We start from the raw sequence: 25,757 nt of genomic DNA on the forward strand, positions 1-25,757 counted from the left end.
TTGTAACATCCATTTAAGTTTTGAATAACTGGTTGACCTCTTAGTTCTTTAATCGTTTAACTTAGTCCAGCGTGCGCATTTAGTAATAACCGGGTTCATTTCTTTGAGGTTTGTCTTTATTGTTGAATCTTATTGTAGTTGTTTCGTACGGGAGTTATGTTAATTACCTACTTTTCCTTATCTATATCTCGACTTAAATCGAGTTTTTCCTTATTGTTGTTACTTTAGATGGAGTAAATACTTACTTATTAGTTAACTATCGGTGATTGCGCGTTTTTTTTTTTTGTTGATGTTCGGTAGGAGTTTTTTTTTATATGTGTTGCGTGCAGGAGTTTTGTTTACGTATTACTTTCTTTCGATCGTGTCTGAGCAAACGTAACTCAGGCACGTGGTTTGTTTGTTGTTGGTGGGCGAAGAGGACGATTTAAAGACTCTTCGCGTGTTTACCGGGGTGCTGGCGCTTTAAACCAGCATTCCAATCGGCACTGGCTGGTCGGGTTTTGGCGGACTTTAAACCGTCAAGCTCTTAATAGCAGTGCCATCTTCTTTGTTAACGCTTTGCGGTATGACTTAAATCATATGCGTGAACGTTAATGTTGATGTTAGGGGGTTGTTATGTGGTACACGCCTTAAAGCGTTGTCCGCAAACATCGGATTATTGTGTGTCAGACTGACAGACTTGCATTGCCTGAAATGGAGCCTGTACAGTCGAGTTCCTTGTGTCTCGTGTTGTTTTGAACGTTACCGTCTGCTTGTCGTTCAGACACAGCTGGTCAACGTATCATTGTTGTTGTGTTATTGTCTGATTACCGCGTTTAGACCTGTGACGTCTGACAGTCACGGCCTGATATGCGCGTTGTATATATTTAAATTAGTTGTAGTACAGTCACCGATATTAGTTAGTTTAATTTCACTTGGCTATATGCCGTCTTCCGCTATATCACTTGGACGCACAACCCGCGGCCTGGGCCGTTCGTTATGTCACCAAGAAATATACGCGATGCGACGTTTTGTAGTATTTAATTGTAGCTTGGAGCTCGACTTGCAAACGTTGAGTTTACTATAAAGTAAGTCTAGTTTAGTGCGTGGGTTCGATTTGGGTGGTTGTTTTTTTTATTAAATTTATTATTTTGTGGTGGATAACTGTTGTTTACTTTCTGCGGATAGATGTTTGGAGCTGGAGACCAGCTCAAAATTTTGCCTACGTCAAAATTTTATTCGGGGAGGGATGTACTGTAACAACATTTTTTTAAAGCCTCATAGGCATTAATATATTTAGTTTCTAATATAAAGGCCATCTAGCGTTGAGCGTTGGTAATACTGGTTTTAATACTTGCATTGATCAACAGAGGGCGTGAGTAGCTCGCTATTGGATTTTTCTTTAATAAAATGTTTACTCTTATTAATTTACCGAAATTAAAATCTGATTAAATATTTTACAACTTTCTTCTTTCCTTTTTGGAAATTATTATTAAGTATCTTTTCTTATTGAAACGAGTTTTGGAGGCGGTATTTATTTACATCGTGCGCGCAACGAAACGCAGCGCAGCAGTGGAAGTATCTTCGGTTTGATCTGTCAGCTGTCATTTTTATTTCGGATGTGATGGAGTAGGATGTCGATCCGTTTTCTTCAAAGGCCAGTGAGCCATATTGTTTAAATCGCGGCTTAAACCGCTTAATCGTAAGTATTTTTCTTGATCTACGTATCAAATTGTTCGAGACGTGTTCAGTGCTTATTGTTTTATTACTTATTTTCAGGGAGAATATTATGTTCCTCGTACCATAACCTCTGAAGGCCCCATGCATCGACATGAAAGCACGGACTTACAAACCGGCTTCTTTTCTGCATTGGGTAAGTTGCTCATCCGTCCTTGCGAATTTTAACTCGTTGAGGATCGGCCAAGCCACTCATACTTATTGTTTTTTAAATTATTTCCAGGGCCTTCAGGCAGGCCTTCAGGCAGGCCTTCAGGCAGGCCTTCAGGCAGGCCTTCAGGCAGGCCTTCAGGCAGGGCTTTTAAGATGAGGTATCGCAAGACGAGGTTTTCGTTTACCCCTTCAGTACCCTAGTTAGTCGAGGGCGTCGGCATGGGCGAGGATGTGCTCCAGGCCGCGCGAAGCTGGTGCTTCCTTGGCGGCTTAACTAGCATGGACCGGCACCGGGGTGGTTGAGCTCACCACCACGAAGCTGCAGGGCTCTGTTCTCATTCCTTATCTAACTGGAGGTCAGACGGTTTTTTATTATTTTATAAAGGCGCCCAATATTTAAATATTTTTTTACCCCTAGTTACCAAGGTCTTCCAGCCTATTGAAACACAGACTCACCCCCTGTGCTCTAAAATTAATACCTATTTATTTAAGTTACGACTGAGCTAGCTATTATTATAATATTACCACTTAAATTTCTTGTTGGAATGGTAAATATACTTGTTAATACAAATTTCTTTATTATTTTATTTTTATACCACTATAGGGCTTCCCGAACCGTTACAGTATGATTACCCGAAAAGAAGGACAGCCTACAAAAAGAGATGGCATCCTATTAAAAAGAATTCATGTAAAAAGATGCAAATCTCGCGACGCAGTTCTTCTACTCTACTACAAAAAAGTTTTGGGGATGTAATGTGAAACCAAGTCGGTTATTTTAGTCAGTGCCAGGGGGTATTTTTTAGCAAGTTTTTTTTTTAGGAAGATTATGATATTTTTGAGAAATTACTTAACCAACCTACACTTTGAAGATTTTCACGCAGGGCAGGGACACCCCGAATACCTATGTGTAAAGTAAGGCGGGGTAAGACTAACTTAGTTTATTTTGATCGGGGCAAGACTAACAGTATGAGGATTCCATACAAATGATAGTCTTACCCCGGTGATAGTCTTACCCCACCTTACCTCATATGTGTTCAAACAATTTTTTGGGTTATTAATTTATGAAGGCAGCATATTCGATTTCTTCAGATTAACTTACACAATAACTTCTTCTCACTGTGCCCCTATTTATTTCTTAGTATCATTTCCTATAAGACCATATACCAGATCATACACCTTGTACCTATCTACATGCAGATACATAATGACACTTTTTAATGAATAGTTTTGTATGTAAAGGCGGAGTTTACGAAACTACTCAAAGTATTGTTTTGAAATATGTACATTTTACTAAGAAAGAGAGATTAGTTGCCATTAAAATAAAGGAAAGGATTAGTCAAATACGTAGTTTTTAGTGTAACATACTTTCGTAGATTTGTCGTTCGAAACTAAAATTAAAGAAGGTAAATATGTCCGATGCCACTTCAGTATGGTTGCAGTATATTATTATAGATTAAAATATACATAAATAATAGTTTTAAGTACCAAAATAAGTTAAGAAAACAATTCCCGTGCCGTGTTCTAATTTCCGTCCTAGTAAAATGTAATTTCCATGGACACACTAATTCCCGTGCCCTGACCAAAATTTTAAATTTAAATAACTTTTATAGTTTTATGAATATTTTTATCCCATAAGAAAATTAATATTTATTATATTTTTTATCAAATTATTAGCATATTTTTTTTTGTGTAATGTTGGTACGAGGGTTGCACTGAAAATGTCGGGAATAGAGAATACTGTCGCATCTAGACAGTCAATCTTTATTTTAATGCATACTTAATCTCAAACTGACCACGCATATAAATTTTCTTTTGAAAGTAATCATTCTGTAATGCACACGGCTCATAATCCCAAAGTCCTTTTTGTATGGCGATTTTGGAGCCTTAGTGGTTTTGTATGAAATTCGTGGAGTAGCCAACGGAATTGAAGTTTTTTTTACATATATATATATATATAATATTTTTTTACTGTTGTCATATGAATATTTAGGAATGTCGAAATCTGCCGATATGCAACTTTTTTGGCAGTCTTTTTAATTAACAGCACAAATGCGATTTTAATTTTTGACGTCGCTTTGGAATGACATGCTTCTTTAAGATCATCTATGGGATAAAATGAAAGTGACTTTCATATTTAATTTTAACCGCAAACGAGCGTACGATGAACTCTAGTTCATAAAAAAATAACAGAAGCCCATTGTAACTTTTATTTGTTCGCTGAGGGCATATTGAAAACCGTTTAAAAATTTGATCGGAAAAATCACTTTGCCAAAAATTCAAATAATGTTCGACATACAATTTTCAAATTGCCAGTAATTCTTAAATACAAATGACAACCAAATGAAATATACCTTAAAAGTTTTATAAAGAGTTACATTTTTATAAATTATATGCCTCTTTCTATTATGTTATTTCTAAGTGTCCCATTCCCGAATATTTCAGTGCGACCCTCGTATTTCAAAATTCCATGGGAATTAGACAAAAATGCTCGTTTGGTGAAATTGACCCACTGACATCAAAAATTACTTCCACGATAACTAAATTACATTATTTAGATATCATTCTGATGTCGAAAGTACCCTGTTCGAATTGGCCTCAAATTGGAGTTGCAAAATGCATGTATCGTGGAAGGGTTTTGGCACTCTGTAATTTAATATTATGAAATAAATATAATTTAAATCTACCCATATTTTGTCGTTTTTGTAATCGAGTAGAAATTGATTTGAAAATCTTGTTGAAATGAATTGGATCGTCACTTTGCGCACGTTTAGCCCATAGAAGGCACCGAGACGGGAGCAGTCTGCCGTAAACGTGTACAGAATCATTTGCAGATTCCCAATTCTGAATAATTTTACATTTTACATTTTCAATTGAGGGGCTGAGCTTGTTTGAAGTTACACGGCTAAATTGCCTTCACTTCTTAAACTTTCTTTCTGAAATCCTACGTGGCAATGTTTTAAAAAAATTATAACAATAAACTATGTAACTACCCAATCAAACAAAAATAATTATATTTCCATCTACATAGGTACCTGTATTTAATTAGATTAAACACGTGGATCTAAATCGAAAAGAAAAGCGAAAAAAATTCTGAAGCTATAATTCAGGCAAAATCAAGTTAAGTGTGCGTTCGATAAAATCAGCACTTTTGCCTCATTAAAGGTAGGCGTCTCGACAGTGCGAAGGCCTTGATTTGCGTTGACAGATAGATATTAAAAATCGACATCTGAACTGATTACAAGTAAGTAGCATATACGTTGAGCACAACATGCCAGCAGGCACTAAACGATTATTGTGAATATGTGAAGTACAAGTAGGTACATGTATTGATTTTGTAATATTATTCATCCCTCTAAAGGACCATGGGCAACTTTGTATGGAGCCTGCTGGTCCAAAAACCAACAGAAATGAGAGTTAGGTCATTAGATAGGTATTTCTATGCAGGTACTTCATTTCGTTATATGTGCATCAAGCGAAATTCCATTGCAGAACTGAGATATTAATAATAAGGATGACGACATTTTGACTAAAATACCAATATCTCGGTTCTGCATTGGAATTCGGCTAAGAGTCCATATAACAAAATGAAGTTCATAGAATTACCTATCTAACGACCTAATTCTCAACTCTGTTGGTTTTTGGACCATTTTGACAGGTCCTTTGCTGAGATAGATGATTTTATTATAACACTATTAAATAAATATAAGACATTAAATTAGTTTAAAAATAATAATACAAACTAAACTAAATAAACTTAAAATAAAAAGCCTATAAATAAAAAACTTCCCCTTTGCTTAATTATGGTGCTTTGCTTGGTGTTTTGCAAAACGAATGTATTAAAAAATCGAAGAATAAAGGAAAAACATGCTACGTCAGTTTTAGAATTTTGAAAGTTATCACATGAAATAAATTTGAACTATGCACTAACTCACTGAAAACTCGGTTGATGGCTCTAGATACAGGCATTATTAGTTATTTCAACTGCCTGCCTGCTTCACAAATAATAATAATAATAACATTACTTTTAAAATTATGTTCGTAAACTTATTATTGTAATTTAAACATTAACCCCATGTTCAGGCAAGCACATGTTTGTTATCAACTACATAAACAAATAACACAGTAGTTACCTCTGTAGTCCTGCAGCGCTGGCTATATTTTGAGCCCTAACTTAAAGTATTATTAAAGTCAATTTTTTTTTCGCTTACGAATGCTGTTTTAAGCTGTTAATCTTACATTTTGTTTTGTGTCACAGATATTATTTGCTTTTTAAGTTATTTAATAATTTGTGGTAATTATTTTTATTTTGAATTATTTTGGAGAAAAGAATATTCGAGAGAAAACATGTAACTGTGTCGCATTTAGGATAGTTTTTTTAATGTGAAAACATAGTTTGTGTCAATTACGTCCATTGCAATCGGATACTATGTCATACTATTCAAAATTACTCAAAAAATAATTAAAGTTAAAAAAAATTGCTGACGTCGCATTTAATCGTGTCAATATGGACATTACATGTTTTTGTGTCTTATTGAGGCACAGCTTCATAAGATTTTTGATAATTTTGTTCTAACAAGCTATTACCATAACAAAAGAATATTAAGGTTACTAGAGTTCACACCTTATTAATATAAAAGGCGGGATAAATAAGAAATATGAATTTGTGTCAGTTTCATCAATTGCATAAACAAATAATACAAAAATAATGTTCGCGTTCATACGACGCTAGCGGGTGGCTCTTAACGGGCAACGCGGGCCGTGCACGGGGAGCGGGCGCGGCGGGCGCGGCGCGACCTTGGCGTGGCGGCGGGTAAGGGCCTCTCTCTAAAAACCACACGTTGCGTACGCAACGCATGTTTACTTCGCCTGCGCGCCAAATTAACGCAACTTATGCAAAGTTATACTACTACAAAGAGAACTTATAAATATTGTACAATGTCACCATTTATCAAAAGAACTGTAAGTAAGTACATCTTATTGCGAGAATTAAGGTCTGTTTATAAATCTATACACATTATGGTTACGCATCATATACTTGTGACAATGACAGGGAATAGGTACCACTTGAGTAAAATTTGCTTATTAATACCGTGACTTGAGGTAACTTTCATTCTTTGATAAAAATATTACTTCTTGAACTTAATTTATATTAATGTTCTCAAAATTTTGATTTCTATATCTAATCAAGTCTAACTTCAATATATCTTAATTATATGGACTAATAAATTTTAATATAATCATTTTTTTTTCATTATAAATAGCACAAACCAGTCTTTCCATACTTAACGTAAATTATGCACATTATTTTTTTAATGTATTTTTTGTTCTTAGCATTTTTTTATAATAGATATTATTAATTATGTACACGTATTGAGGTTATTTAATGCCTGTTTATTCTGATGTTTTGAATACATTTACCTTAAATAATAATTACCAACACTTTTGATAGTTCAAGGTTCTTGGATAATAATTACCTTTGGGTTCAATTGGCGTAAAGGACATTTTGGCGAAAATGAGTTATATCCACTACCGTAGCCTCAAAGGGTTTAACTGACAAAACGCCAGGATATCTTTCCAGGAGAGCCAAAAATCAGTTTTGTTTTGAGAAAAAAATCAGACCTTTTTTGTTTGTTTGAATTAACTGATGCCTGTATGTGGCTTATTCCTAACTTTTTGAGGTCTTTTAAACTGATTTCTTGAATACAATGCTTATTTACAAAAATAGCATGTCCGTTACGCCAAAAAACACGACTATTTTTAAAAAGGCGTCCCTTACGCCTCTTCTTTAATGTTTATCTTATCAGAAACAGGGCGTAATATACTAAAAATTAAACTGTTTTAGTACCATTTGGCGTAAATTCAACAATTTCATGGCAATATTCGCAACTTGCATTTAGGGAACACTGTACTTCTAAGTACTATAATTTCCATTTTTTATCTGAAAAATTATAGAGATGTATGTATTCACTGTCAAGTTTTCCCCATTTTTGTTATTTTGGATACTTAAACGTGGAAAAGGTCGTTTTTAAGAAAACAATGTTTTTTTACACACTACAAAAACAATGTTTTTTTTTTATTTGTTTATATTACTTCAAGTATATTAATTAAATTAAATTTGGTAGGTGAGAAGAGATCTCTGCTAAAAACAATCGAAAACCGAAGGGGAAACATGTTGGGGCACCTGATATCTCACGATACTTACATAAAATCTATAATTGAAGGCAGAATAGAAGAACAGAGAGGCAGAGGAAGACCGAGACGTGCATATATTGACCAGGCCAAAGAGAAAATTAATGTAGTGACGTACCATGAGCTCAAAACAGTGGCAGAGAAAAGAACGGAATGGCGAATACTCCACCGACAAGAGCTAGGCTCTTAAGAACAATGATGATTTAGATTTAGATTTATTTATTTCATAATATTAAATTACAATATAAATTATTTTACACTAATGTATACGATACTATATTTATATTATGATCGTCAAGTAGGGAAATAACAATTGATTATAACTATACAAATGTCAAGCAATACACAATTTAAAAACCATTATTAGCAATCAATTAATTAACTAAATTATTAACAATGTCAAATAATATAAAAAAATTAAAAACAATGTCAATATGGCTAAGATAAGCGCGGATATCTCATAAGGATCGTCAAATTAAAATAGAATAAAATAAATGAAATACAGGTCTCATAAAAAATTAACTACATTCAATTTATTATATTAGGTACATGTCATTTCCATATATTCCTTTACAGAATATAATGGATTATCCAATAAAAAGAGTCTCAATTTTATTGGCGTTCAAATGTTTCGTCAGATGGTTCAGTTCGCAATTTTGCAGGTAGACATTCATAGTACGTTGGTCCAATTACCCTCGGATTTTTGACTGAAAGTGCCATGCGACGCGGCACTGTGCGTAGTCTCCCCGTGGATCGGAGCTGTTTGCCCGCAACCTCGACACGTTTGAACATTGCCAAATTATTTCTTACAAACATTAATACTTGAAATATGTAAAGTGAGTAATGTGTCATTATGCCAATTTGCTTGAATAGTTCCTTACACGAATGTCTGGCTTGGACTCCAGCTAGCAATCGAACCGCCCGTTTTTGAAGTATCAAGACTCGCTTTGAATCCGTGGAATTTCCCCATATTAATGTCCCGTAAGATATCAATGAATGAAAATGGGAAAAATACACGGCCTTCAGTGCTTTTCGTGATATAAGTGGCTGTAGTTTCTTAATGGCAAAGACAGCACTACTCAACTTATTGCATAATTGGTTAACATGACACTTCCAGTCAAGGTTTGAGTCAACCGTAAAGCCCAGGAATTTGCTCTCAGAACACAATGGCATTGGGCCGTTTGCAATACACGAAGGTACTGCAGTGCCACGACCTGATGATGATGATTACTTCAACATAATCACTGCTGTCCTACCATTTATACAGGGTGTCCAGTAATTAATGGACAACCTTCTAACCATCGACAGGGCACCTTAGGCTGGTCCAGAAAATGCACTTATAGGTTTAGTAAAAGTTTCGTGGTTTTCGAGATAATCGCACTTTTCTAATTTTGGTTCCTTGTTTCACTGTAATGATCGCTTAGGACATAAATGAAAAGATTTTCACCTTCTGTTTTTTGAAAAATATTCTCAAATAGGCCTGTTAACCGAACCGATAGGCAATACAGTTTTTCCATAGCCAAGGTATATTTTTAGAAGACCTTAATCCAAAAAAATACATTGGACTCTAACATTTTTAAGAAGTCTGATCGCTTGTGGTGAAAAAAAAAAACGTATGGAGAACAGAGTGGCCAACTTTAAAAAAAATAGTTTATCTAATACTGATTCTAAAATGGTATCACACATGGTATTTACATTTCTACAAACAAAGATTATGGCCTAGATGGTGGTTAAAGTGAAGTATGGTGCTAACTAGTAAAAAGACATAAAAGTGCGATTATCTCGAAAACCACGAAACTTTTACTAGACCTATAAGTGCATTCTCTGGACCAGCCTGAGGTGCCCTGTCGATGGTTAGAAGGTTGTTCATTAATTACTGGACACCCTGTATATATTGATATACAACAATTTGTAACAAATTAATTTTACTATAGAAAGTATTACGCGTTATTTCTGTTTGTAATGTTAATTGGATTATAAATCTTACTTTTATACATACTAAAGTACTATTAGGTACAGTAGTGGTTTTGAAATTTCGTATGTCTATTCAGTAAAACTTATTGAATATGATCGCATATTTATGACATTATATTAGAGTAGAAAAAGGCATGCGGCCAGGCTTACGTACTTCTATGGATTTAAATGCAAACGTTATACCTAGACAGTAACTTTCATAAGGTTAATCCTGTAAATTAGGGTTTAAACAAAAAAATATTAATATGACGTCTTAATCAATATTACCAATGACCCAGTCACAAACAAAACTAATAGTTATCAGTCTAACCTTAATTAAACGCCATAATTATCATTTGAATATAGTCATGTTTTATTATTTTTATAAAACTGATGAAAAAGTACTAGAGATGCAAGGGATAGTTGTTTGGCCGGATACCGGATACCGGATAATCGGCCTGACCATCGGCCGAATATCCAGTATCCGGCCGCCGAATATCCGGTCAGAGGAACTATACCTACGTTTCGGTTTTTCAGGTGCGCATTCTGCAGGTTTGACCTGTTTCCTAGTAAAAGTTCGCGCACACTCATTTCTAGGTTCGAAATGAGTGCGCGTACAAGTCAGTGGAATGATTAAATTGTTTTAAAATAATAAATAAGTACGATTATGACCGTGTCTGTTTCTTAAATCCAATTTTATTACTCCGAAATCAAACAATGTTACTATCCGGTATCCGGCCGGATAGTAAAATAATAGCCGGATAGGTCAATACCGGATAGTAACCGGATATCCGGTGCATCTCTAAAAAGTACCCACTAGTTCAGTTTAAATTGTCAAAATTCAGTAACCCTATAAATAAAGCAATGAGCACATGAGCAGGTAATGCAAGTACCTACTTAACAAAAAAATTGACAAGGAAAGTAGGTATAACTAGGTCATCCCACGTAAACACAAAAAAGCAACAATTATAAACCCGAAATTATACATAGTATGGGGGCGCAGGCGTATCTCTTACATTGAATCTCTCTCTCGCATAAATATACAATAGTTATACATTTTTTGTACATTAGTTGTGGGCGTAACGTACATTTAGCACTCAAAAATTTCCGATGCAAAAGGGCGTATCCTACACAAAGTTGGGAGTTACGCCAAAATGTCTCACAACATTTTTTTGAATTGAATTGAAACGGCCAAATGCGTTGGAAAACTGTGTTCAAGCATTGATTTTTCATAGGGCTTAACGGACATTTTTTTCAAGTTATCAATACGTTAAATATACTATTCGATAGAGAAAAAAATACTGAGTATAACAGCATTTTTGCAATTTTGTCCCTTACGCCGTCGTTATACGGTAGTCGGTTTTGTTCAGAATTCCAAGCGCTTTCGTTCTGTATAGTGAAATTTTTTATATCTCTTAAAAAGTTGCCTTTACGACCAAATTTTTGCACTATGAGCTTGTAAAAACAGCTTATCTAAAGGGGCGTAAATGACCAGTTATAAATTAGAAATTCATAGATATTATCGTTAAGGTTACCGCTAAATATAAATATGATTGTAAATGACTTACATGTATTTTGTCGTCCTTTAAGCCCTTCATTTGTCTTGATGATTTTTCATATCGTATCTCGTATGGTCAATATGGTCGTAAAGGACATATTTTACTATTGACAATTATTATTTTACTTGCCCTTTATGACCCGCCCTAAAATGATTTTACCATAAGTATATGAAGCGAACAAGGTTGTAAAGGACTTTTCTAATATTTGTATCGTTTACTACCACGAATTAGTTTCTAAACTCTAAATTTAAAACAAGTAACATGGACTTAGCGACACGGACTTACATTTCTCTTCAAATTAAAAACCTCAGCTCGGTGTTTTTCAGCAACTATCATCATTTTACTCGCAGTGGAATTTCTTATAGTATATTATATATATACATAATTTCTTATATTCTATAATATCGTTGTTTATCGACTAAGCCAATCTGTGTAAGAATGTCCTATAAAATCATTCATTCATTCAATTGTTTCATAATCGTTCTAATAGAAAATATTCTGCTCCTCAAAGGAACATATTTTTTTCAATCACTTTTAAAATTTATGAAGTTTTGTATTCAATGTACACCATCATCATTGTAATTGGCGTTGCTTGCCACGCTTTATACATCACAAAATTAGCAATACATTGCGTCTTAAAATAATCTTAAAAAGTGTACTAAATGTCGAATAAAAGTTATTTTTAAAAGTTGCTGATGTAACATTCTCATTCAAAAGGTAGGGTCCACTTTGTCCTTTACCATAAAGACGAAATTTTATTGTATCTTTATACAAATAACCTGTCAGAGAGTCCTTATGGCAAGGATAAAGTGGTACCTTTTGATTGCGAACGTCACGAATGTTGGTCAGTATGAGGAGCCTACATTTTATTTTTAAATATACTTACAACATACCTACTCCCACACTATGAAAAGACAATATAATAATTATGCCTCCGAATGAAATAAATACACTGTAATGGCTCCTCTACACGATGGGCCAACGCCGGCCACTCCAAGGGAGCAAGTAGGTACTCGCTACCCGCGTAGGTAGCCTTCCCCGCGTACGCCGTTCATGCAAAGTTTTATTTTGCCAAATAGTAAAAAACCGTTGTTGAAAATGACCCAAATTATGAATGTTGTCTCGATGTGGCATTATAATAATGTAGACATAAACTTAATAACATGAATTTTTTTTTGTGGCAGATACATGAAGTTTATTAGAAAAAAAAAAGATTACAAATAAAAGCGGTGGATGAATTTGACACACATTTGTTTGAATAACATATTATAATATCCTGTGAAGTACAACACTTCACTTACCGACTATAATTTTATTTTAGGCATTTTAGGTTCACTATTAGGTATTTATTAAATGTCATTATACCCGTGGATGAAAATGACACAAAATGCGTGTGTACGTCAGAAGCCACTTTGCTTTTACAGGGAAACAAAGAATTTCATCTCGAATATTCTTTTTACCGAATGCTGTTTAAAAAAAGAAATACCTAAATTTCTACCTAAGCAAATACCTAGGATGACACAAATTATTATTATTAGGTTTAGTATATGGTCTGAAAACTATATGTAAAAAATAGGCAACATTAATAATCTTATAACTTCAAAAGTTATTGCTATCGGACTACTGTTGCTAACCGCCTCGTGATGTGATGGAAGCCGGCTCCAATTGTGGTCAGGGGCAGAGCCCCTGCTCTTGTAGATGCTTCAATTTGATGTTCCTAGTTTCCTGACACTTTATACACAAACACAGAATCGTCACAGAAAGTATTTTAACAATAAAACAATTTTTAATTCACCGCCATAGCAAACGCGTGCCGTCCGTCGTTTGTTTTCTGACTTTACTTTTATATTCATATTATAAAAACCCTAGCCTAAGAAAAATGATGAATAAAGAAAATAACTTTAATCTAAAATTACGTATGTGCAGAACGTGCGAGTGCTAGAGCAGCTGTACGAGAGCCCCAAGGACGTGGACGTGGTGGTGGCGGGCTCCCTGGAGCGCAACGTGCCGGGCGCGCAGGCCGGCCCCACGTTCCTATGCATCCTCACCGAGCAGTTCTACCGCACCCGCGTCGGCGACCGCTTCTTCTACGAGAACGGCGCTGACCACGTCACCGCCTTCACGCCAAGTAAGCACGAACAGAAATTACGTATGGTCAGAACGTGCGAGTGCTAGAGCAGCTGTACGCGAGCCCCGAGGACGTGGACGTGGTGGTGGCGGGCTCCCTGGAGCGCAACGTGCCGGGCGCGCAGGCCGGCCCCACCTTCCTCTGCATCCTCACCGAGCAGTTCTACCGCACCCGCGTCGGCGACCGCTTCTTCTACGAGAACGGCGCTGACCACGTCACCGCCTTCACGCCAAGTAAGCACGAACATAAATTACGTATGGTCAGAACGTGCGAGTGCTAGAGCAGCTGTACGCGAGCCCCGAGGACGTGGACGTGGTGGTGGCGGGCTCCCTGGAGCGCAACGTGCCGGGCGCGCAGGCCGGCCCCACCTTCCTCTGCATCCTCACCGAGCACTTCTACCGCACCCGCGTCGGAGACCGCTTCTTCTACGAGAACGGCGCTGACCACGTCACCGCCTTCACGCCAAGTAAACACGAACGTAGAAACTGGCCGCGTAGCCAAGATGCCAATCGCTTACGCTCCGTAGCGATCGAAACGAAACTGTCACTGTCACATTAATATGGAAGTGTGATAGAGAGACATAATGCTTTTCGTTGTCGAAGCGATAGCGATTGTAACCTTAGCTAGGCCGGCTGGACCACATAGAATATTAATAGCGCTGTGTCAATGTATCTTTACAGAGTTTGAAATCTAATTTACAGTTGCCTCCTACACAAGGTCACGGTCGTCACGTCGCAATTTCTCGCTAGCTTATGCCTTCTCCGAATTCACTCAGATATTTTTCACAAAATATTACCAGCGTTAGTTAACTTGAACTTAATAAGTATATCAAACAAATACGTGACATTTAAACAGATCTTGGCTTTGAGATAATATATACTTAGAAATCAGATAAAGACTTATTTAAAAGTGCAAAATTGCTTTTGGAAACTTTAAATCCAGTTGTCTTAAAGTACTTCCTTTGATAGGCAGTAAATTAAATAATATCTACCTCGGACCTCGGTGCCTTGACGCTGATCAAATTAAAACAAAAGATTCAATTAGGCAGCCAACAACGGGTTTCAGAACAATTTAACTATTAGTAGATTTTATCCATGACTGTCCAATAAGTATTACTGAATTCACAATCGGTAGGTATGACAACTCGGTACAAAATTGCATTAGCACTACTTAATACCAATTGTAGTTAGCTAATACCCACTGATCATTTATGTTACTTAGGTAGGTACATACTTAAACATATTATCGTCGGGTGACAAGCAAAAGTCACTAAGTCCTATCAAAAAATTGAAGTAACAATGCACTTTATTACACTTGTAACACGGTTTATTGTCCAATAATTTCAATGGTGGTAGTTAGTGACTTTTGCTTGTCACCCGACGTTATGATTATGTATAATTATGTAACATTTTACTCTGTCCATAACTTATGGATAACCTTTTTTTCAAATAATGAACAGATAAAACACAATTCAGCGTATGTGATCAATAGGTATTATGATAGCATACTTCGTGCCCATGGTATGGATATAGACGTGATATAGATCCATATTATATGTATAGGTATACTACTAAGTATTTGTATATAGTATGACTTCATTTAAACTCAATCGCTGCTGGAACCCATAGATAGTTCGGTCAGTGGAAAATACGTACAGATTCGATTGTACTGCCATATTCGAACTTCAAGATATTCACAAGAGACGACACGTACTAGATTCATTCTAGATACGTTATAGTTTAGATATCAACTAGTTCTCTTTTGCAGCGCAATTCGGGCAACCAACGTCACTTTTACGTTAGATATCTATTAGATGTGAATTGGATCTCTTAAGTCACATCCTGAGGAAATCGTTCAAGAGTATCTCCAGAATCGCGCAAATGTCAAATTTGACAGGTTAGATCTTAAAACATAATTATCGTTATCGAATCTTGGTGATGTCCAATAGATGTCTATTTCATAATCCGAATCGGGCCCGTAGTCACAGTATGAGTACTCGTAGCAATATAAATACGTACCTACTATCGTCTGGGATAAAAATAAAATGTTTCAATTCCTGAAATCTCCTTATTTTAATTGCATTTCGTGATGAATATAAAGTAACTAAATTGCACTGAATAAAAATGTCGTTTTCAGCTGGACATACATAATTATGAAAAGTGCTTTGATAAGATTAATAGTTGAAGTGGATACGAGAATTTATCTCTTTGGCAAAGTACTTCAGCCGGCTCGGAATAATATAAAAAGAAAACAAGGACAAAAGCCCGGACCTTACTGGCCAATGATTTAGTTTTACTTCAATGCTAAAAGACATGAAATCGCAGCTCCTCTACTAAAAATAAGCCCCAACATAATAAATATGCGGAATTAAAAGGGGTGAAAAGGATAACAAAACCTATTTCGCGGATAGTCAACATCGACCCTACTTAGAAGCGAACGAAGTGATCTTAATCCGCACCGTCGACCACGTTATCGTTATGAAGCTTGTAATCCATTCCCTACAAATTAATTCTTCTGTATTAATAACGCCTTCGTTAATAGAAAACGTTTACATTGAAGGCTAATATTGTGTAATATATACATTTTAATCTTATCTTGTTGTAATAATATGAAAACGTGTAAAGATGTTCATGATTTATAACCGTGACGTTATCGAAAATGATCATTAATTTATGTTATTACGAAGGCTTTGCAAACAATTTAACAGACAAATTTATTTTGAAAACCGAAATATCTACTCAGTATCTTACCTTTATTTTATAATACTCTAATATTTCATTAGTAGCTATTATAACCGCTATAATAAATTAAGATTAATTAATAATGCCTAGTACCTAATGATAACAAATGAGGTAGGTAAGTTTAAATTAATCTTTTAATGAAATGCATAATTATTTCCACCGTTCTAGAACCTTCTTGGATTTTTTGTTAAGCGATTGTGCCCGCTCCATGAAATCGAAGTAATCGAACGTACAGATGTAGGTAATATGTGACGTCCCACGGTAAAGGTACCTTATGGCGGTTGGCGCTTACGCTATTATTAACGCCGCACCAATATTATTGCGGCGCTATGTGACGTAAGTGCCAGCCGCCATAAGGTACCTTTTACCGTGGAACGTCACATATACCTAGGTACCTATATGAAAAGAATCGTTATTATTTGTAGATTATGATCGTGAACAGAATCACTAAATATAAAGGGAATTTTGAGAAATCCTGCAATGAAATCATGAACCATTTATAAATAAAAGCGTAGGTATATCTAGTACCTAATATTCATACTCTTGCACGTATCCGCACCATAACCGCTGTCCATTAGGCGGCCGTATACTTGCTACCATCGTAGTATAAAAAACCGGGAAAGTGCGAGTCAGACTCGCGCACGAAGGGTTCCGTACCATAATGCAAAAAAAAACAAAAAAAAGCAAAAAAAAAAAACGGTCACCCATCCAAGTACTGACCACTCCCGACGTTGCTTAACTTTGGTCAAAAATCACGTTTGTTGTATGGGAGCCCCATTTAAATCTTTATTTTATTCTGTTTTTAGTATTTGTTGTTATAGCGGCAACAAAAATACTGTCTAGCTATCACGTTTCGTGAGATACAGCCTGGTGACAGACGGACGGACGGACGGACGGACGGACAGCGAAGTCTTAGTAATAGGGTCCCGTTTTACCCTTTGGGTACGGAACCCTAAAAACTATTAAAAAATGTTTTGCTGTGACAGGTCAGCTGGAGAGCATCCGCCACGGCGCCTCGATGGCGCGGCTGCTGTGCGACAACGCCGACGGGATCCACATCATGCAGCCTAAGGCCTTCGAGCAGATTAGAAGAGGGTGAGTTCTACTCAGGATTTAATAACTTCAACTAAAGGACCCGGGTATGTCCTTAAACTACGTCCAAGACCACCGGTGGACGGGCAGCAGCGTCCCTCAAATTCGGTGTACTCGACTGCGATCGCCAACCCGCCTGCCAAGCGTGGCGATTATGGCATTCACCCCCCATCATGATGAGCACAATAAAACCACGGCCCCGAGGTTCCGGCGACCCCCGGTGCTCTGGCTATGGTAGCAGTCAGGGCTTTAGCGGGGTCAGGGGTGCTAAGAATCTCCGGCAAAGATCCGGCTACCCGCCCCGACGACGACTGGCCCTGGTAACACACAACATACGCACTATGAGGACTGACGAAAAGATCTGCGAGCTGGAAGAGGAACTGAGCAGGTTACACTGGGACATTGTAGGGTTATGCGAAGTCCGTAGAGAGGGGGAGGACACGACAACCCTGAAGTCTGGTAACTTGCTCTACCACCGGGAGGGCGACCAACAGTCCCAAGGTGGTGTCGGGTTTCTCGTTCACAAGTCCCTCGTAAACAACATAATAACCATCGACAGTGTGTCGAGCAGGGTGGTATACCTAATACTCAGAATATCCAAAAGATATTCGCTGAAGGTCATTCAGGTATACGCACCGACCTCGTCACACTCCGATGATGAAGTAGAAGCTATGTATGAGGACGTAAGTAGGGCCATACATACTTCTAAAACCTACTTTACTGTTGTTATGGGGGACTTCAACGCAAAGTTGGGCAAGAGAAGCGGGGATGAGTTGAGAGTGGGGCAATTTGGGTATGGGCAACGGAACCCTAGGGGTCAGAGGCTGGCCGACTTTCTGGAGAGAGAGGAACTCTTCATGATGAACTCTTTCTTCCAGAAGCCGCCTCACAGGAAATGGACCTGGATGAGTCCTGACGGTTCCACGAGAAACGAGATAGACTTCATCATGACCGACAAGAAACGGATATTCAGTGATGTCTCTGTGATCAACAGGGTAAAGACCGGTAGTGATCACCGAATCGTAAGAGGCACACTGAATATCAATATTAAATTTGAAAGGTCCAGCCTGATGAAGTCTACGCTCCGACCTACTCGAGCCCATGTTCAAAACCCCGAAAGCTTTCAACTCGAGCTCTCTAACCGCTTTGCTTGCCTAGAGAACTTGGCTTCAGTGGACGAAATCAACGACGGGCTAGTGGAAACTGTCCACACAGTAGGGTCTAAGTTTTTTAGACCCCGCCGTAAAGATAGACCTCAGAAATTGACCGAGCAAACCTTAAACCTCATGGCTGAACGACGCTCGCTACAGTTGCAGTCTCCCGATGACGCGGAGTCATATAGGCAGCTCAATAGACGTATATCTAAGTCCTTGCGACATGACCTGCGTCTCTTTAATACTAACCGTATTAAAGAGACTATTGAGCGAAACCAAGGCTCCAAAGTGTTCGCAAAGGACAAGTCTATTGGGCAAAGCCAGCTGACAAAGTTGAAACGGGAAGATGGCAGCATAGCGTCGAGCAAAGCGGAGGTTTTAGGTGAGATCGAGAGGTTCTATGGACAGTTATACACTTCGATCGCAAAGCCCGTTGACAGCTTGGTAGGAGATCCAAGAGCCAAGCTGTCCCGACATTATACCGAAGATATCCCGGACATCAGTCTGTACGAGATTAGGATGGCCCTGAAGCAGCTTAAGAACAACAAGGCGCCGGGCAAAGACGGAATCACTTCAGAGCTTCTGAGAGCGGGTGGAACACCGGTACTTAAAGTCCTCCAGAAGCTCTTTAATTCCGTCTTGTCCGAGGGCATAACGCCTGAAACATGGAATAGAGGCGAGGTGGTGCTGTTCTTCAAAAAAGGTGATAACAACCTATTGAAGAATTACAGACCCATCACGCTTCTGAGCCATGTCTATAAGCTGTTTTCAAGGGTCATCACGAACCGTCTCGAACACAGACTTGATGACTTCCAGCCTCCCGAACAAGCCGGTTTCCGAAAAGGCTATAGTACCATAGACCACATCCATACGCTGCGGCAAGTTATACAGAAGACCGAAGAGTATAACTTGCCATTATGCTTAGCGTTTGTGGACTATGAGAAAGCCTTCGATTCGGTGGAAACATGGGCGGTGCTTGAGTCTCTTCAGCGATGCCATATTGACTATCGGTACATCGAAGTGTTGAAGTGTTTGTATAGTAACGCCACCATGTCGGTCCGAGTACAGGAGCAGAGCACGAGGGCGATTCCATTGCGAAGAGGCGTAAGGCAGGGAGACGTTATCTCTCCGAAACTGTTTACTGCCGTAATGGAAGACGCCTTCAAGCTCCTGGAATGGGAAGGACTTGGCATCAACATCAACGGCGAATACATCACTCACCTTCGGTTTGCCGACGATATCGTAGTCATGGCAAAGTCGATGGAGGAACTCAGCATGATGCTCGATGACCTCAACCGAGTTTCACAACGGGTGGGCTTGAAAATGAACATGGACAAGACGAAACTTATGTCAAATGCCAATGTTGTGCCCATCCCAGTCTCTGTTGGGAACTCGGTACTCGAAGTTGTTGACTCGTACATCTACCTAGGACAAGTAGTCCAATTAGGTAGGTCCAACTTCGAGAAAGAGGTCAACCGCCGAATCCAACTCGGTTGGGCAGCGTTCGGGAAACTACGTAATGTCTTTTCGTCCGACATACCTCAGTGCCTCAAGACGAAAGTCTTTAATCAATGTGTGTTACCAGTGATGACTTACGGCTCCGAAACGTGGTCTTTCACTATCGGCCTCATCTCAAAACTCAAAGTCGCTCAACGAGCTATGGAGAGGGCTATGCTCGGAGTTTCTCTACGTGATCGAATCAGAAATGAGGAGATCCGTAGACGAACTAAAGTCACCGACATAGCCCACCGGATTAGCAAGCTGAAGTGGCAATGGGCAGGCCACATTGCACGCAGAGAAGATGGCCGATGGGGTCGAAAAGTGCTCGAGTGGAGACCACGGACTAGCAAGCGCAGCGTAGGACGTCCACCCACAAGATGGACAGACGATCTTGTTAAGGTCGCCGGAAGACGCTGGATGCGGGTCGCTTCCAACCGGCACGTATGGAGGTCCAAGGGGGAGGCCTATGTTCAGCAGTGGACGTCTTATGGCTGAGATGATGATGATGATGAACTAAAGGCTGATTTAGACGGCGCGCGAACTCGCATGCGATGTTAGTTACATTGCGGACTGTTGGTTACCTCCAATTCAACCGACCGATCAAAAACCGCAATGTAATGAAACTTGCATGTGAGTTCTCGCATCGGCTAAATGACCCCTAATGGCTTGGCGGGTAACGAAACTTGAGTTTAATTAAAACTCTAACATTACAAACTGAAATAAATGTCATATACTAAGAAAAAGTGACCAAGGCCTCCAGTGCCCCAGGCTACACAACACACACACTTAATTTGCCATTCCCATTTAATTTCTCAGTATTCCAGCCAGTTGAGCCCCGTTGGTATAATCCTTGCATCGTGGCAGTTTTGAAAGTTTTGTATTCGGTTAGAAATGTTTAAAGTTCAAAACAAATTCCCACAGAAGTAGAACAGAACATGTTTCGCTGTTGGACTTTTAAATTCAATAGAAAATTGTGAGCGTGCGCTTACAGAAAATCACAGTCTTATAATGTTTAGATATTAGATTTAGTTTCTTGACTTTATCAAACCAAACTGCTTACGAAATAAGCATAATCTTATATTATAAGCTTGTACCTAATACATAATTCCCCAATATCCTCATAGTTAAAACAGGTCAGCTGTTTGGACTACTTTTATATCTTACAGTGCGTGTCCCACAGCTGGGTCTCTGTTTTTGCTCGTTTTTATCTAAAGCGATCTAAGGCTACAAGAATTTATTAAGGTCGAACCGCCATTTTCCCGGTTTTCTTCTAAGCCAATAGTTTTTCTACATAGCTAAAACTGTCATAATGTACTGAAATGATCAACTGATACTGAATAGAACTATATTGAGGAAAACAGAAAAGAAAAACATTTCTGTTAGTCCGGTGATTAACAACAATTTGTAAAAAAATAGTAGGAGTTATTTAAAGTTCTTTAATATTCATCCGGGAAACCGGGAAATTGTGTAGGTACGATTCGGGATCGGTACATATTAGGAGGAAATCTACTCTTAGAGTGACATTCCATTTCCAACTGCAGCTGCAATACTGTTCATTTTACTATGGAAATTGACAATGACAGCGACGCGTTTCCATAGTAAAATGAACAGTATTGCAGCTGCAGTTGGAAATGGAATGTCACTTTTAGGCAGACCCTCACGCCGGTGCCATACAGTTTTCGTAGGCGAATTTTATGCTAAACTCTGTCATACTCATAGGCTTTACTCAGATCGAGTAGGACACCAATCCCTTTTTTAGGGTTCTTTTTGTTTAACATTGATAATAGCTAGAATTTCCTTGATGTACGAGTATGTATTGTATTGCCTTATCGAATATGAATATTCCAAATTATCGTAACGAAATTGACCCTATATTACTTTATATAGATATGGTTAATTTGCATCGATGTGTTAGAAAAAGATTTAACAACACACACAACATTATTTGTAATCTTGTAGAAATGCTTTTCACCGTTCACCGTTCACCGTTACTTTGGCAAATATCGATTGCACTCATAATGATTTCACTTTTTGTTTTCCGCAGAAACCATCTTATGCCGTGCGACCACTTGCCAGCTATCGATCTCTCGTTATGGAAGGATGACACCGGATCGTACAAATGAAAATTCGGTTAATAAATTGTGTAAGATGAGCAACATGTAAGATTAAATATATATATATAGTAAGTAAATAAGTATAAAATAAATGACAGTAGACCTCACTGAACTATTTCCTAGATTTATTGAAACGCTAAGTTACCCAATGGTTGTGATTTTTATTTGACATAACAAATCAATTGTAACATTTGGGTGTACATACCACCCAATAGTTTTAAGGAATTTATACTTCTTGCCTTTATAATATAAATGTACTTAGTCTTTATTACTTTTTGCAAGGATAAAATGGGAAGTATTTTCTACCTACATTTCATTGTAGGTATATTTTTATTGTTGCTGCATTCGTATCGTTACTTTCAAATTAAGAGATTATTTGATATAAACTAACAACATTTTTCTTGTAATTATAAAATCTTTTAAGTACATGTTCATAATTTTAAAATAGATTCGAATGTACATATAGACGTTATGTACTTATGACAAGTGAGCCATTTGATATTTTTAACTTATTTGTGTAAATGTTTTGCCACTTGCATTTTTGTGAAATATGTGGTACAGTCACCATCAGATACATCGGAGCAACCAAGGTTCTCACACATATCTGAACACACCTCTATATGTTCAGATATTTCTGAGCACCTCGGCAGCTCAGATATATCTTATGGCGACTGTACAATAACTACGTGCATGTCGTGCATTGTTAGTACACTGCATACTATAAAGGGCGGCAGTAAGTCTATGGCGTGTTCAAGCGAACAAGGAAGAAAGTTACCTACTAGCCCAGGTCGGCTTGCAAACATACTATGTAGGTATTTTGTAAAAAATAATAAACCAAAAACCTGAAATAAGATTCACCATTTACACATTGCACGCCACGTGTTGAGTAGAATTACCGATTTAAATTTATTGAAAAAGGGGGATAAATATGACAAATAATTTTGAAAAAAACATTTACTAAAACTCATATTTAAAGAAAATAATCTGTAATTGGATATTGTATTTTTAACCAATTTCCATAAAGAGGAGGTTCCATGTTCGCGAGTATGATTTTTTATTGTATATAAAACTTATGTCTTGTATCTATGTTAAAGTATGATTGATTACGAATGTGCATACCGGGTCGTATTGTCGAATTTAAAATGAAATAAACAGTAATTCTTTACCTACTTGCTGTTGTATTATTTGAAGGGTCTCGTAGATACCTTATATTATATTACTGAGCTGTCGCCGTCCATCTATCTATTCGTTTAGCCGTCTTTTTCTCAGCGATCTCTCTATGGATCTCATATATGTATAAGCCGTAATAAGAAACAATTGAATTTTTCTAATTGTTATTCTTTTTTTTAATTAAGTGTCGCTGTAAAATCAAAGACGAAAAATATAAATCTTAAAAAACCGGTCAAGTGCTAGTCGGACTCGCATTCTAAGGGTAATAATGTACGAAAACATTACTCAATTTTTAACAATGTATTTTTTACGTTGAATATGTCTTTAAAAATCCGTAGGGGTCAGATCAAAAACTAAGTCATTAAGTCACACTCACACTTGACTTTCTAATAGGATTTCCTGTCATCTATAGATAAAGAACTGTTTTGTATATTTTTTCAAAAAAAATCGGAGTTAAAGGAGGGTAGAGGGGGGAGAATGGTCGGACAGACAAAATAAATGAATTCGGCATCCTCGATACGAAAACGATACCTAACAAACGATAGAAAAGATATTTTTTCCCACACCAGCTGGTAAAGGCGGGCTCTCTTGATTGTTCTAAAACGATAGTTTGTTTTTTTGGATTAGAAAAAGCCTGCGCGATCTTGATGTGTATTTTAATTAAAAAACGCTTTTTAAAAATCAGTAACTATTATATGAAAGCAAAATAATGTAAATAATTGTGTATGATTTATTGTTATATTTGCCGTGACTTAATTTGCTTAAGTGTTTTTCAATAAAAATACTTATCAAGATTGTTCACCTTTTTTCTAATGCTAAAAAAATTAACTGTTGCATTTTATCCACATGTTGCATTTTGAAGTGCATTTTATCCACATGTAGGGCAAAGTAATCAAATGCAAATATTGAGTTGTTTCCTTGTGTTGGCTGGTAGAGTTGAATGATGATTTTGTATGATACTCAAATATTCAATAATATTAATTATGAATGGCGGACGAATATTTGTAATGTCACCGTATTTTAAGAACTATTTAGTTTTTGTTCTCAAGTGTGATAAAAAATATTGTGTCAAATTCCGGGGTTAGGAATAATGCAAACTCTAATATCTCACACTCGCAATGTAAGGACCGTGTAACTCCTTACATTGCGGTTTCCAAGTCAATTGGATGTAATGAGACCATCACAGTAATTTAATGAAATACTTAACTTGTAGCAGATAGTTTCTCATTAACTTTGAGTTACTTTGACTCCGCAAGTTGAAACGTGAATAAAGTTCATTAAGTGACATATCATTTCGCTCGGTAGCTGAGTTTGCCATTCAGAAACCCATCATACTAGTGCAATATTGATGCCATTAGGTACATATGTATTTCTGTTTCAGTAACGCGCGCCCATTATGTGAACAAACCATTCTGTGAACGGTGTCCCCAAGTTTCGTGATTTTGATTAAATGAACTTCGAGTAGGGGTCATATAATATGTGACCCTTACACGAAGTAAATGGTTTTCCGATAAAATAACGGACGCACATATTCCCATGTGGGTGGTATGATGTACACTAGATATTAAGTACAGTCGCCATCAGATATACCGGAGCGGCCAAGGTTCACACTATCTCAACACTGTTAGAAAATTGAATCTTGTATGTACACCCTTATAATACCAACCAATGAATGTACGCATGTGTGAATGACACCTTATGTTCTTTAGTCTATGTCGCTACTCTATTTGCTCCCTCTCTTTGGTTTCGGCTGCGTTGATGGTCGGACGCGTAAGCTTTAGCTCCCATAATTGTATTAACATATATTATTTACTAGATAATAAAGTTCATGTGCATTGTGCGAACAGTGAGTATTCTTTCTCCACCGCCCTGCTGCTGCGGAACCTCGTATCCGCGTAATAGGTTCTGGGCACAGTCACGATTGATATATATTCACTGTTCGCCATCACGCCATCCACACGTGGGTCATCATCCTATGATCGCCGGTAAGCGCATTCATCATGGCCGAGGTGAATCAAAACCAACCTCTCAGCTACTCCAACCATTCGATCGATAAGCTACGTGGCTCGGAAAACTACCAGACATGGAAGTACCAGATCAGGATGCTGCTGACCCTGGACGGTTTGTGGGAGACTGTGGAAGGGACGGACGTTGACCCTTCGCACGTCAAACGAGCATTGGCTCGCATCGGCCTCAGCGTTTCGACCGCGTGCCTACAACACATCAGAAAGGCGACGACCGCTAAAGAAGCGTGGGATAACCTAAAAACTGTTTTTGAAAACAAAGGT

The 25,757-nt window shown here is 37.7% G+C and overlaps 1 protein-coding gene across 1 annotated transcript in view; it reads left to right on the forward strand.

Annotated features, from left to right (window-relative positions):
- Window positions 1-23,468, forward strand: part of LOC134675633 (peroxidase-like) — a 106,996-nt gene extending 83,528 nt beyond the window's left edge. Inside the window, exons 13-15 of the mRNA XM_063533965.1 lie at window positions 13,730-13,931; window positions 17,426-17,534; window positions 22,230-23,468. Of these exons, the coding sequence (XP_063390035.1) occupies window positions 13,730-13,931; window positions 17,426-17,534; window positions 22,230-22,308 (390 nt within the window). The 3' untranslated portion in view covers window positions 22,309-23,468. The remainder of the gene's footprint in view (window positions 1-13,729; window positions 13,932-17,425; window positions 17,535-22,229) is intronic.
- The last annotated feature ends 2,289 nt before the right edge of the window (window positions 23,469-25,757 follow it).

This window comes from Cydia fagiglandana, chromosome 2 (genome assembly GCF_963556715.1).
Source record: "Cydia fagiglandana chromosome 2, ilCydFagi1.1, whole genome shotgun sequence".
NCBI lineage: Eukaryota > Metazoa > Arthropoda > Insecta > Lepidoptera > Tortricidae > Cydia > Cydia fagiglandana.